At 37.2% G+C, this 16264-nt stretch overlaps 1 protein-coding gene across 3 annotated transcripts in view; it reads right to left on the minus strand.

Annotated features, from left to right (window-relative positions):
• The window catches only part of LCA5 (lebercilin LCA5), a 55733-nt gene that overhangs the window by 20872 nt on the left and 18597 nt on the right, over positions 1-16264 (minus strand). For all 3 annotated transcript variants that reach the window (XM_043439457.1, XM_043439458.1, XM_043439459.1), the window contains one exon: positions 14998-15527. In XM_043439457.1, coding sequence (XP_043295392.1) covers positions 14998-15527 — 530 coding nt within the window. The remainder of the gene's footprint in view (positions 1-14997; positions 15528-16264) is intronic.

A 16264-nucleotide genomic window follows, 5' to 3' on the forward strand; every position in this document is an offset into this window, starting at 1 on the left:
ACCTGGCCAGTAAAATTAGTTATTTTTACCTCGAGAACCTGGGTACCACTATCTTCAATTAACTGTTTTTCCTTTACTTATCATTTTAAACAGCTGTACGATTACAAGTTCTTCAACTAAAACCTTAGACTCAAAAAACGTTAGTAACTTTCAAGTCAGGTCTCCCATAGAGTAGCCATAAAACGGATAGGAAAAAACTGAGAACTTAAAAGTGAACTTGATTAACTTTACCTTGCTTGTTTTCTGCCAGATTTTGAACCTATGGAAATCAATTCACTCTTAATCTTCTCCTCCATCAAATTAGCTGTCCCTACTATTTATGAACCTGATATAAGTGCCACTTTATTTTACTGATCTATCCATCCATTCATTTCTTTAATTCTAGCCAGATAGCATGTCAAATGTTGCAAACACAAAATCAAATAAGACCTATTCGTGCCCTTAAGGAGCCCAGTCAAATTCACTGATAAACATGCTGAAAGGGACAAGACCTAACATGGCGTCCCCAAAGCACCCGTCTAGAAATGCTCTCTCCAAGCTGAGAGCTGTTTGTTCATTTGTACTCTTTGGGTTCAGTTACTGATCAACTGTAAAGCTTTCCGACATTCTTTTCAACCAGTCCACATTCCTTCACTAATCACAAACATGAAAAATTTACTTTATCTATTATATATCAAGACATACACTATATCTACTACTTGTCAAGATATACCTGCCAGAATCCAGTATATATAGTATACACCTACAGAATATAGATGTACATAGCATATATTATATACTATATAAGTGGTATAGTACAACATGTAGTATATATTGTAGAGAGTATAGCAGATAGTTTAGAATAAGGATGTATACAGTATATGTAAACAGAATATATAATAAATAGTTTACCTTAATGTACCAATCTAAGAATCTTATGAGGAAAAAAGTGAAGACACTCTGAGTAATATTTTCCAAAACATACTCACAAATTTGGTAGAAATTAGCATTTTGTATACTGATTGATAATTCCTAATCTATTTTCACCTATCTTTGAAAACACTGGTACTTGATTCCTGTTACTTTTCTTGCCTTTCTTATTCTTCCTGACTCCTCAAAGTATACTGACGAAGATTCTGGAATCACATTCACAAGATTCTTCAGTCCTCTGGGGTACATAATTCATCTAAATCTGGAGACTGAGATTTTTTTTTAATGAGTTACCATCACTGACTATTTCTTCATCTATTTTAAGCAGGGAAAGAAAGAAGCAAATACAGAATCCAAAAGTTATGCTTCTTCTGAGCATTTCAAGAAGTGCATTTTGGAACTAGTATTCTAATGAAACTACTTTTAAAATGTTTGCAAGCCTTTGCTTACTCTGGATTTTTGTGTTTCAACATCATTAGATTTCACTCCACTGTATTTACTGCAGTTAGCACCAAAACAAATTTCAGAAGTGGCTCCTACCCAACTACATATAGAGAATTAATATGATGAGAGATTTTGAGAAAATGATTTCTTTTAACATGAGGATGCTGATAAAATAGCCCAAGTTAATTTTAATATCTTAATTTATGCTATTATTAAAAATTATGGAAAAACTCAGATGAACTATTATAAGAGGAACGTATTATTCACCTTTTAGATACATGATAAAGTCGCAAGGATTTTTACTAAATAGAAAAGTAGAGTAACAGAATCGGAGACAAACGACTGCAGTTCTAATCCCAGACATGTGGTCCTAATGACCTGTGTGACTCTGTGTGACCTATTATTTAGTAAATAATAGAACATGGCAATTAACATCTCTGTCATAACCTCCTCAACTGTTAAACGCTGTGTTACACTAAACTAGAGAGTACCTATGAAGGCGTTTCATGGGTGGCCTCGGATTGCTGGGCAAGTGACTTTAGGAAGCCCTTGTTGCACCCTAACCAGTTCACGCTCACCCTTTGTCTAAATTAGTACTTGTAAACTTAAAAAAGAACCCTTAGTCCACTGAGCTCAATTTGAAAACCAATGCACTAAATCATTTCCATAGTTCTTTTAAACTGTAGGATACTAACTGTGAAGTATTTATTTCTAAATTGTGTACTTTTCTTTCAGCACATTTTTTTTCATTCATATATTAGGTGGCCGATAAATACCAAACCCTAAACTTTATAAACTTTAACATTAACATGGTTCATCACCTCCTGCAAGGTTTTACAGACTGAAAACAGGTTCAGATAATTTAAGTGGTAAAGCACATCATAAAGTTAGCCCAGAATAGAATGAGACTTGGAACCTTGCTCATGTAACTTATAGGCAGAGTACATCATGAGAAAAGCTGAGCTGGATGAAGCACAAGATGGAATCAAGATTGCTGGGAGAAATATCAATAACCTCAGATATGCAGATGACACCACCCTTATGACAGAAAGTGAAGACGAACTAAAGAGCCTCTTGATGAAAGTGAAAGAGGACAGTGAAAAAGTTGGCTTAAAGCTCAACGTCCGAAAACTAAGATCATGGCATCCGGTCCCATTACTTCATGGCAAATAGAGGGGAAACAATGGAAACAGTGACACACTTTATTTTGGGGGGCTCCAAAATACTGCAGATGGTGACTGCAGCCATGAAATTAAAAGATGCTTGCTATGACCAACCTAGACAGCATATTAAAAAGCAGAGATATTACTTGGCCAACAAAGGTCTATCTAGTCAAGGCTATGGTTTTACCAGTAGTCATGTAAGGATGTGAGAGTTGGACTATAAAGAAAGCTGAGGGCTGACGAATTGATCCTTTTGAACTGTGGCATTGGAGAAGACTCTTGAGAGTCCCTTGGACTGCAAGGAGATCCAACCAGTCCATTCTAAAGGAAATGAGTCCTGAATATTCATTGGAAGGACTGATGCTGAAGCTGAAACTCCATACTTTGGCCACCTGATGCAAAGAACTGACTCATTGGAAAAGACCCTGATGCTGGGAAAGATTGAAGGCAGGAGGAGAAGGGGATGACAGAGGATGAGATACATACAGTGGAATAATACAGAGCCTTTAAGAAGAATAAGAAGGCAAGAATGGCATAACCAATATGATGACACAGCTGTTCCTGACTTGGCTCCACTTTAAAAGAAAAACAAGTAACTATGCAAGAAGAAGACATCACTGAGCAAATCTCAGAACACAGAAATGAGGCTGATGCACGTCCTGCACCACACAGACCGAGACAGACTGCATTAAAGGGTGAGAGGAACAGCTACGCGCTGACCGCAGGGCCTTCTCCCCAGTGTGGCACCTGCCTACAGCTCCTCCAGTGGCAAAGGAGCGCACAGGGGTGACATCCAGCACCCCCAGCACTGGGGGGTCACCTCTGGGAACTCCTGCTCTGGTTTCACCCCATGGGAATCACAGAGTTCTGTGGGCTCAACCACTAGGAATCTGACTGGGACAGACAAAGGGAGGGGGGCTTCCAGCCAGCAGCAATGGGGTCTTGGAGGACAGAGCTCCTGCCTGCAGAGCACACACAAGAAACCCAACCAGCAGCCTGCTCTGCTGCAGCCCAGCTGGCTGGCACAGTCTGGCCAGGGAACTCGGGTGGGGCGCAAGTCTGCCTAATTCGGGTCTCCAAATGAAGAGTTCTCCCAGCCCTGCAGCCTGGTCTGCCCACATCCAGCAGAAGAGCTGAGTTTTAGCCCCCCTCCCAATCCTCCATGGGGATCACGGCTCCCAGCCCCTCCAACCAGAAAGCCTCTTCAGGAAAAGTGGGGAGCTGCCTGAAGTGGGCTCTCCCAGCTCCACCCAGGCAGAAGTCGGGTCACAGCCCTGCCCACCGTGGAGTGTGGTCCCTGCCTGCCCCCATCTGATGGGAAGGGCTGACAAGAACACCCGAACCCTGGAAGCTGCACAACCCAGCAATTCTTGAGCTGATGGGCAGGTGAGCGGGCAGAACGCGTGGCCCCCAGAGCAAAGCCAGTAGCACCTGTTCAGCCAGTGAACCTGAGGCGCAGGCTGACTTGAGTCAGGACCACAAAGAGCACCAGTGGCCTTGGAGATCCTTAGCTGATGAGCTCGGGTCAGGAAACGAACTCAGAGCCCCACTTGTTGCTGAAGACAGTGGTCAGCCTGCCTGACCAGGGAGCCTCAGCAGAGCACACAGCGGGCTCTGCAGCCCGCCCGACAGCCCTGCTGACAGCGGCACTTGAATGCAGAGCAAGGCCTGAGTCTCTGCCTGTCTGCAGATTCACATGTACGGAGAACAAACTAGCGGTTACCAGTGGGGACAGGGATCGGGGAGGAACAATACAGGGGCAGGGGTTCAAACTACCAGGTGTGAAAAAAGCTACAAGGATGTATTGTTCAACATGGGAAATACAGCCAATGTTTTATGATAACTCTAAATGGAGTATAACCTTTAAAATTGTTGAATCACTATATTGTACACCTGTCACTTATATAATACTGTATAGCAACTACACTTCAACAACAACAACAAAAATACCAACACTGATTCAAGAAGAGAGAAAGTCTGAATAGACCAATTGCTAGTAAGGAGGCTGAATCAGTAACCAAACCCAGTGAGGAAAAGCGCAGGACCCAGATGGCTTCACCAGTAACTCTGCTGAACAACAGAAACAAAATCAAACTAGAGGAAACATTTCCAAATTCATTGTAGAAGGCCAGTACCACCCTAACACTAAAGGCAGAAAATATCAGTACCAGGAAATAAAACTACCAATCAGTATCTCTGATGAACAGAGAAGCAAAAATTCTCAATATAATTCTAGCAGACCAAAGTCAGCAGCACAGTAAAAGGAACATTGCTCATGATTAGGTGGGATTTATAGCTGGAATGCAAGGATGGCTCAATACATGTAAATCAATTAATGTAATACACCACATTAACAGGAAAAAAAAACTCATATTTCAATAAATACAGGAAAAGTGTGACAAAATTCAACATTTCTTCTTGATAAAAATTCTTAACAAATTACAAGAATTATATCTCAACATAATTAAGGCCATATATGACAAGCCCACTACTAACATGATACTTAATTTTGATAGGTTGAAACTTTTTCTCTAAGATCAAGAATAAGACAGGTGCTCACTCTCACCACTCCTGTTCAATATAGCACTGAAAGTCCCTGCCAGAGCAGTCAGGCAAGAGAAGAGGAGGCATCCACATTAGAAAGGAAGAAGTAAAACTGTCTCTATTTGCAGATGGCATGATTTTATATTCCAAACATCCCAAAGACTTCAACCAAAAAACTGTTAGGTCTAATTACTGAATTGGGGAGAGTTATAGAACCTAACATTAACATACAAAAATCAGTAGCATTTCTATACACTAACAAATTATCTGAAAAAGAAAGAAAACAATCCCATTTACAATAGCTTCAAAACAATAAAATACTTAGCAATAAAGTTAATCAAAGAAATGAAAAAACTTCTACTCTGAAAGATACAAGATACTAATAAAGAAATCAAAGAAGACATATGTAAATGGAAGGCATACAGTGTTCATGGATTGGAAGAATATTGCTAAAATGTCCACACTTATCCAAAGCCATCTACAGATTCAATGCAATCACTATTAAGATTCCAATGGTATTTTTTAAGTTATGTTTTTTATTTGGAGTATATCTGATTTACAATGTTGTGTTGGTTTTTTACTGTACCTAATGACTTTTTTTTTAAACCAAAGCAGAAAGAAACAATCCTAAATTTTATATTGAATGGTAAAAAAAAAAAAAAAAAAAAAAAAACCTATTAGCCAAAGCAATCCTCAAGAAGAACAACAAAAAGCAGGAGGCATCACACACTTCCTGACTTCAAGCTAATACTATATAGTAATTAAAGGGGCTTCCCAGGTGGCTCAGTGGTAAAGAATCTACCAGACAAGGCAGGAGCCACCAGAGACCTAGGTAGGGTCCATCCCTGGGTCGGGAAGATACCCTAGAGAAGGAAATGGCAACCCACTCCAACATTCTTGCCTGGGAAATCCCATGGACAGAAGAGGCTGGTGGGTTACAGTCATGGTGGGTCACGAAGAGTCAGACATAACAGAGCATGCACACACTCACATAGTAATTAAAACAGTATCGTAGTGGCATAAAAACAAGGAGATCAATGGAACAGTTTTGAGCCAGAAATAAATCCACGCATATAAAGTTAAAACTAATATTTGATAAGGGAGTCAAAAACATTCTGTGGAGAAAACATAGCCTCTTCAACAAATGGTCCTGAGATAATTAATCACATATAAAAGAATGAAACTAGACCCCTATCTTACATGTCACAAAAATCAATTTGAAATGGATTAAAAAATGTAAGACGTGAAACCATGTAACCCCTAGAAGAAAACATTCAAAGTGAGCTCCTTAATATAGGTCTTGGCAATGATTTTTTTGGATAGGACACCTAAGCACAAGCAACAAAATAACAGATAAAATAAGTGACATTACATCAAACTACAAAGCTTCTGCACAGCAAAGTAAACAATCAGCAAGTGAAAAGAAAACCTACAGAATGGGAAAAAAATTATTTGCACTAAGAGGTTAATATCCAAAATATATAAAGAACTCATTCAACTTGTTAACAAAAGACACAAATAACCAAGTAAAAAAATGGGCAAAAGACCTGAATAGACATTTTTCCAAAGAAAATATACGAAAGGCCAAAAGTACATGTTCAACATGACTAGTCACTAGAGAAATGCAAATCAAAACCCCAATGAGTTAACACCTCACACCCATTAGCATGATGGGTAGTAGGATTGTAAACTGGTACAGCCACTACGGGATAAAGGATAGAGGATCCTCAAAAAATTAAAAATAGAATTATTATATGATACAGCAATTCCATTTCTGGGAATACATCTCAAGGAAATTAAAATACTAACTCAAAAAGATACCTGCATTCTCATTTATAGCAGCATATATTTATAATATCTGAGACATAAAATAAGTGTCCACTGATGTCCATTATTCATCAATGGATAAAGAAGTTGTAAGGGGTGTGTATGCATGTGTATGTAATAATCTTTTTAAAAAAAAAAAAACTCATAGAGAAAAGAGGTCAGATTTGTGGTTACTAGAAGTGGAGGTAGAGTTGGCAGGGGGTAGGGGTGGTGAGGAGAACTGGATGACAGTAGTCAAAAGGTACAAATTTCTAGTTAAAAAGTACTAGCCATTTGATGTATATATAGGATGAGGACTAAAGGTAACACTGCTGTAGAATATATATGAAAGTTGTTTAACAGAGCAACCAAAGAGTTCTCATTACCAAAAAAAAAAAAATTCTTTTTTTGCTTTTTCTTTTCACTGTATCTACATGAGGTGATGGAGATTTAAACTTGTTGCAGTAATATCTTCGCAATATTGATAAGTCAAATCTTTATGCTGTACACATTAAACTTATACATATGTCAAATTATACCCCAATAAAACCGGAAAAACAGAAAATAAAAAGGAGGCAGATTTAATATATGTGTATGTGAGTGTACACACATATATATATTACACGTATATCCACAAGGATATGTAAAGAGCACCAAAATATATTTTCAGTGAAAAAAACATGAAGCAATGTGTATGGTACACCTTCACTTGTAGTTAGAGGGTAAAAAAATATACACACATATAACCATGTGCATGGAGAGGTGATTTCTTAACAGAAATTACTTCTTGGGAAGGTCACAAAGGACAGCATAGACGGGACACTGGTGTTTCATTACACACCTCTCTGTATTATTTGAACTTGCAGGCCTTTTTTAGTGCTTCTATTATTTTTTCAGAAGAAAGTTATGATTTTAAATATTAACTTGAAATTTCTATAATAATTGTTCTATCTAAATGGGCAGTTTTTAAGAACACTACAAAATTTACTCTCTGCAATGGTTTAAACTTTGCCCTTCAATCACAGATCTTATAATTTCATTGTAAATCTCTACCAAAAATGATAAAAAAGAAACTTGTAAACAACAAAATCTAGCCAATATCTTAAATTATTATGCAATAAAAAATTAATAGGATCTCAATAAATATTTATTTTATAATCAGTTCCTTTTTTCAACATTAGAAATCTTTCATTTCTGCAACATTCAGTAATAGACATAAGGATAATTTTTTAAATAAATATGGTTTACCATACTAAAACCTTTTGACACATGAAAAGTTTAAAAACATGATTTAGACTCATCAGATTTCAGACCTGAGAGTGGCCTCCGAATCATTTAATTCCACAAATGAAGCAACTGAAGTTTGAGCATTAAGAGGGCTCACAGCATCAGAGCAGGGGAAGAATCGAGTTGAACTCCTGGTTTGACTTCTATTACTCTGTCTTAGTTAACTTCATTCTTTTACTAAGACACAAAGCAGGTAGGTGAGGCAAACATGCCTTCTGGGTTTGAGTTTCAGGGGGTGGGGGGAGGAGTGGGGAAGTAAAAGAGCAGAAAAACCTGCTCTTAGAGCAGAAAAAACTCTAAGCAGAAGTTTAGAGCAGAGACCTAGCCTCGAATAAGGTATGGCAGGGAAAGATTCAGAAACAGGACTCTCTACCTGGCCAACACTGCACAGCTCAGTTCTCATTCTGTATAAACTAGGAAGGGTAGGGAAGACAAGGCTGAATCAATTCTTTCTTCTGAAACTGATTTCCAGTGGAGGACGATATTATTATTTTATCAACAAGAAACAAATACCAACTTGAAAGCAGCCTTCGGGTGAAAGGAATCTGAATGCCAGTTTCTCATAAGGAAAACTGACAAAACAGAAAGTCTATTCAAACTTTCTTTGAGAGCTGTGTGATATTCAGGCTACTCAAATAATTTCCCCAAATCTTTAGAAATTTTTTAAAAGGGAGAGAAAGCCTACTTAATAGTTCCATTATATTTTTCTGACAAGGTTATTCACTCTGTGCCAATTTGATGTTAAAACAGAGCTGGATTTTTTAATATATTAAAAATGTGTGCCCTACAGTTTACTTGAGTACTTGTAACAATTATGTACATGCTATTACACTTATGATCTTTTCATAAAGCTTAGTAGATAATTTCCCATTTAGTGATTAAGGATACTTACAATAGCTAGCAACTCACGGTATTTGCTTTATGACAGAGTTGTTCGTGGCTCTGACTCATCTCTACCACATCCTTAGATCAGGAAAGCAGCCTCCACTGTCTTTCTTTCTTACAAGGGATGGGAGAGAACTGGTGTCTTTAGCCCCTACTGGAGGCCAGTTCCAGGCCCAGTGAACAACGCTGCAGTTGGGCAGTCATTAATAGAAACTGCAAATTGGGGAAACTGCTAATGAAGCTGATAACAACGAACCACTGATATTCAATCAGTGATTCTCAAAGAGTGGTGCAGGGACCCTCGAGATCTGAGACGCTTTCAGGAATCTGCAAGGTCAGGACTACTTTATGATACAATATTGCTTGCTATTTTCACTCACCATCATGAATGTATGGTAGAGTTTTCAAAAGGCTATATAACATGTGATACTACATAACGAATGAAACGTCATTTATTGCTTAATGCAACAAACGAACATTTTCCAAATGACAAACATTTTCCAAATGAGTAATGTATGGTAATACAAAACCATTCATGGATAAAACATTCATTCAAAGGGGAAGACCATGGGATTTTAATGTGCTAGAGTATAAAAAGTTCTTTGATATGATTTTAGATTCCACATTGCAACAAACCTTTGAGAACACCACTTACTAAGTTTTGATATAGTATCAAAGAATATCCAGTTATCTGAAAAGCTTTTAAATATTCCTCTATTTTCTAACTCCTATAGACATCTGTGTGAGGCTGAATTTTCTTGTATTTATCAACCACAACAATATATCGAAGCAGACTGAATGCGGAAGCAGCTATGAGGACCCAGCTGTCCTCTATTAAGCCTAACACTGAAGAAATTTGTGAACATATAAAATGATGCCACTCTTGTCCCAATTTATTTTGGTTTAGAGAATAGATGTTTTTCATTAAAAGATTTTATGATACCATGTAGTAAGTTTTTATTAATTTTAAATAAATTAAGAAATATTTTTAAATGTTCTCAATTTTAATTTCTAATATGGTAAATATCAATAGATATACCCATATAAACAAAACTCCTGTGGTACTGGGGGGTGTGCAATAATTTTTAAGAGTATAAAAGGGTCTTGAAAACAAAAACTTTGAGAATCGCTGCATTATATAACTATTAATATTTTACTGCCACAAATGTTAGCACCTTAACAGTTTTTTTTTTGCAGCTTTTTACATTTGTTGCAGTTTTAAATATTAATAATATGCACATAACTATTAATATGAAAATAAATATATTTAAATGGGGCTGATACTTTGACAGGACTCTATTCAACAATCTTACTGAAGTTAAAGTCAAAATGAAGGTATAAAGCCGACTGTAAATAAAGAAATAAACATGCAACCTGATTTAGCTGTCTGCCCTTTTGGACAGAGTTCAAATTTAACCAATTTTAAATTTAACAAATTTACCCTGTCAAGCAGCTCTCTATCCCCCTAGGACCCAGCAGACCACATCACACAAGGCTGGCAAGAAGCAACTGCCATGGGTGACTGTCCCGACTCATACTTTTTTTGGTTCTGTCTAACCATCTATCTGCTTCTAAGCCACTGTATTCTAAAACTGAGACTATGCATTCTGTCACTTTCATCAACTAACAAAATAAACCTGTAATCAACCTATAGAGGGTGCAGAGATAAGTTTTTCACAGCTCAACTATTCAGAGGTAACCTTGAAGAATGCTTTCTTTTGCCTCCCGTAAAAAGAAAATATAACACAAGGGTTCTAAGAATTGTGGCTTAATATCCCTTCCGGGATGAGGCAATCTACAAACAAACAAACCTGCCTGTCACAAATTCCAGCCTAAGGACTCTTAAAATGCTATGTGTTAGTAGCTCAGTCATTTCTGATTCTTTGAGACTCCATGGACTGTGTAGCCTGCCAGGGTCCTCGGTCCATGGAACTCTCCAGGCAAGAATACTGGAGTGGGTTGCCATTTCCTTCCAGAGGATCTTCCTGACTCGGGGATTGAACCCGGATTTCCTGCACTGCATATAGATGCTTTACCATATGAGCTATTAGGCTACACCAAACAAAAACAGAAAACACCACTCATCCTTAGCAAAGAATGGCACAAAACTTAAAAGTCAGCACTACAAGGATTTTACTGCAAATTCAAGGGACACTCAGGACTTTCTCTGATTTTAGTTCATTTGCAAAATGAAACACCACAATAGTTCTTAGACTCCTCCCTTACCCTTACAGTCAGTGGTACTGAGCTGGGAAGAAAAAAGATTAAGTAAAATTTGAAAAACTGAATGAGGCTTGAAACAAAAAAACAAACAACTACTCAGAGTAGTTAAATTAGCTAAAATTTTAAAAACAAAGCATAAGATGAGCAGAATCACTCTACCATAATCATATAAATAAGGTTTACAGCGTAGTCTATAATGAAAAGAATGTGGTGTCAGCAGAGGAAAAGACATATACATCAGAAGAAGAGACTAAAGAATCCAGAAATAGACCCACAAAAATATGCCCAACTGATTTTGGACGAAGGTGCCAAATTCAAGGAAGGAAGAATAGCCTTTTCAACAAATGGTACTAGAACAACCAGGCACTACATAGGCAGGGGAAAAAAAATAGAAATGATCTCAACCTAAACCTCACAACTTATATAAAAATCAACTCAACATGAATCATGAACTTTAAAGTAAAACATAAAACTGTAAATCTTTTGGATAAAATATAGTAGAAAATCTTTAGGGCTACAGGCAAAGGGTGACAGGGATAGGCAAAGAATTCTTAGACCTGACACCAAAAAGCACAATCCATAAAAGAAAAATCTGACAAATTGGACCACATCAAATTTTTAAAACTCTCTGAAAGACTCTGTAAGAGGATGAAAAGACAAGCTACACAGTGAGAAAATATTTGCAAACCATGTATCTGATGAAGAACCTGTATCTATTACATATAAAGAACTATCAAAAAATCAACAGTAGAAGAACAAACAATTAGAAATATAGGCAAAAAACAAACAAATGAACAGGATCTACTAATGGCAAATAAGCATTTAAAAAGATGTTCAACATCATAGGCCATTAGGAATAATATTAAGTTAAAACCAAGAGATATTGCTACACAGCTATAGGAATGGCTAGACTTTTAAACAGTGGGAACACCAAACGCTGACGAGGATGTGGAGGAAGCGAATCACTGATACACTGCTGGTAGAAACGTAAACTGATACTACTACTTTACAAAAGAAAATGGCAGTTTCTTACAAAACCAAATGTGCTTATCAAACAACTCATCAAACAATTTCATTCATATAACCCAGAGAAACAAAAACTAATGTTCACACAAAAACCTGTTCATGAATGGCCATAGACCTAAGGACTGTAGCCTGCTCTGGACAGGCTCCTCTGTCCATGGACTGCTCCAGGCACGAATACTGGATTGGGTTGCCATTCCCTTCTCAGGGAAAGCTTCCCAACCCAGGTCTCCTGAATTGCAGGCAGATTCTTTACTGTCTGAGCCACCAGAGAAGTCAGTAGCTTCATTAGTTAATAACTAAAACTGGAAACAACCCAAATGTCCTTCAACAGGATATACCATAACATTCTTGTATATCCATGTCATGGAATACTACTTGGGAATAAAAAAGGAACAAACTATTGATACATGCAACAACTCTGATGGAGCTCAAGGGGAAAAATGAAATCTGCCAACCTTAAAAGGTTAAATAGTAGAAGATTCTGTTTATATTACATTCTTAAAATAACAAAATTAAAGAAATGGTGAACAGATCAGTGGATGCCACACCAGTGTGCTAGAGAAAGCAGGAAGGTAACTATGCCTATAAAGGTTGGTAACACAGGGGAGCCTGTGATGGAACTGTTCTGCACCTTGACCACAGTGATGGCCACGTGAATCTGCATGTGATAAAACTGCACAGAACTAAATACACACACACATACACACTCAAACACAAATGAGTCCATGTAAAACTGGTTAAATCTGAATAAGGTGGATGAGCTATATCAATGTATCACTCCCAATTTCCTGATTATAATATTATATTTGTCTATGTGCTTCCCTGGTGGTTCAGCAGTAAAGAATATCCACCTGCAACACAAGAGACACAGGTTCAATCCCTGGGTAAGGAAGATTCCTTGGAGAAGGAAATGACAACCAATTCCAGTATTCTTGTCTAGGATAATCCCATGGACAGAGGAGCCTGGTGTACTACAGTTCATGGAGTTGCGAAAGTGACTAAACAATAACATATTATATTCTACTTTTGCTATATGTTACCACTGGGGAAAATGGACGGAGCGTATATGGGATCTATTTTTTTTTTTAACTGCATGTAAATCTACAATTAACACCAAAGTTTTTTTAAAAATTTCTTACTCCAGTAAGAAAAACCTAAGAATTGAGAACACTATACAGTAAGTATTTCAAAGACCTGAAGCTTCCCTGAGGGCTCAGCAGGTAAAGAATCTGCCTGCAAGGCAGGAGACACAGGAGATGTGGGTTCAATCCCTTGGTCAGGAAGATCCCCTGGAGGAGGAAATGGCAACCCACTCCAGTATTCTTGCCTGGAGAATCCCATGGACGGAAGACCTTGGAGGACTACAGTCCATGGGGTCGAAAACAGTCGGATGTGACTGAGTGACTAATACTTTCACTTTCACAGACTTATCACATATGACTGATTTTCATGCTCTCAAGTGAGTAGCCACATAATTCAACTCCATCTACAACACAGAAGCCACAGATTTGTTCAAGTTTTCCTTTCTTCTCTGTCTTTCCTCCTCTACCATTCCAACAACCCCCTTCATAACAAGCTATAAGAGAGAACTGCAGTATACATGTGTGGGGTGTGTGCATACATGTGTGTGCACTACAATTCTATGTTCTCTCTAGTTTTACAGAAATACACACAAGGTGTGGGTTGTTTTTAACCATACTTAATAATCAACCTTCTGTGCTCTTGGTTCCTAATTTTAAAATCCATATGGGCACATTTTGTACTTCCCTTTAAAAATAAACATCAGCTATTCATGACAATAATTGCTTCCATCCCCTACCCTCACCCCACTACCTAGGTAGGTAAATGGTCCTTCAAAAAAAGTTTTCATATGGTTGCTCTGCAGTTTGACTTGATCACTGGTGGAACCTATGCAATAAGATATTTTCTGTATACTGAAGCAAAAGTTAATGATTGCTAATATTGGAGAATAAGCTAAGTTCTTTTTCTGGCCACTGATATACACTCTATTTAATAAGCCACTCTCTTTGGGCAGGGCATTGGTATATAGAGTCTGTATATTTTTTGCAACCTTTGCTTTCCAAACAGATTATATATATATATATATATATCAGGTAGCTTCTAATATAAGTTCTCCATATAACAGTCATGGGGTAGTACTCTTTTCCTTTAATTTCAAGAAAAAAAAATATTTTTGTAAGATCTGCTGTATTCTCAGACTATTAACTCAGCATCATTCCACCCACTTTTCACATCAAGTCTTATTTGAGGGAGTAGAAGCACACCCTGCCCCAAAATATATCTTTCACAAATGTTCAAAGAAATAAAAACAGAAATTATTCATGTGGCATTTCTTACACAATGGCCCCAAATGTCAGTTTTATATACTATAGTTCTTATAGTATCATTTTCAATTTTCAAGAAACAATCACATAATCAGTGTATTTCCCCCAAATAACTAAGATTTGGGGAATTAAACATCTATTAGCATGTGGCCCATTAATGTACACAATTTTTCACATCTTGCTCTTAAAGATAAAATCTTAAATTTTTCCTAATCTCTTACTCAGAAAGATACTAAAAAAAAAAAAAAATCAGATTTCATTTCCAAGCAAATGCTGAACTGCAATAAGCAGTCTTAAAAGTGCACATCAAATGCCCAATGAAAAATAACACAAAACAGCACAATTAGAAACTGTGGAAATTTTACCTTAATTCTTCTCTCAGTGTCATCTAATTTTAACTCTGCAGAAGAGAGTTTCTTTGCTAAATCATCTCGTTCAGGTAGGTGTTTAGCTTCAGAGATCTTTTTCAGTTTCTGTAAGGAAACTTTTGTCCTAAGCAGTTCACCTTCTGTCTCTTTCACCCTTTTTTCAGCTGCCCGTTCTTTCTCTTGAGATTTTCTTAAGCGGTCTTTGAGTGCTGTAATCTCATTGTTATGACGAGCAATAAGTTGAGAGATTTCATTTTCTGTGTCTTCAAACTTATTCAGGGCTTTCTCCTGCCTGTACTGAAGCCTTTTCAAAGCCTTATTTTCTTTTAGCAGCTCGGCTAACTTGACCTGGAGTTCAGTTACTTCGTTCTGCAATTCATTGATTTTTAGCAGTCTTGCATAAAGAACCCGTTTTGTAACAAGATCAGGATCTTTCCGAAGGGGCTCCCTATTGAGGCTCTGGGAGCGAAATCCTGCTCGGACTCCCTTTCTGTTTGGTGAACCCTTAGGGCTTGGTTTCCTAAGGGCTGAAAAAGAAACAGTAATAACGTAAAGTGAAAGCTGTATCAGATGTAGAATTATTGACTCATCCTAACACAAATGAATCCATAATATTCTTTAGTAATTTTGTTTTCTTTAAGGAAACATTTTAAAAAAATGATTCTATAATATTTAAATATTTGGTTTTACTTAGAGCTTTTAGCATGTCGTTTTTATTAAGAAAGGTTTGAAATCTTTTAAGACAGTTCAAGAAACATATTCTGATCCAGCAAAACAATATGCCATGGTTCACAAGGAATTATTTTACACTGTTTTAAAATATGGCAACATCAGACCACCATTTTTACCTTTGCAGATAAGATGGTCAGCCAGTATTCAAACATAGGCACCATCAGCATTAGCACAGTGCCTAATAAATACAAAATATCATGATAATCAAGTCATCTGTGCCAAGATATTTAGGATCATAATTTGAAATATGGAAACATATGATTTTTTAAATTAATTAGAAATCTTTATTTCAGGAAAGAAGATGACAACATGACAGCAAGAAGATTTGGGGCTCAGATTTACTACTTAATAGATCCTTGGGCAATTCAACTTAAACCTTTTCCAGGTCTATTTTCCCTTTTGTTGTGAGGATTAACTGAAGTATGCGTATAAAACAGAAAATTCTCCACAAATATTCTCTGTCAGTATTAAGAACTTAATCCCACGTATCAGTGATTGAAAATGGAAAACACTTTAGCAGTACAGATGTGAT

The sequence above is a fragment of the Cervus canadensis genome, chromosome 20 (genome assembly GCF_019320065.1).
Source record: "Cervus canadensis isolate Bull #8, Minnesota chromosome 20, ASM1932006v1, whole genome shotgun sequence".
NCBI lineage: Eukaryota > Metazoa > Chordata > Mammalia > Artiodactyla > Cervidae > Cervus > Cervus canadensis.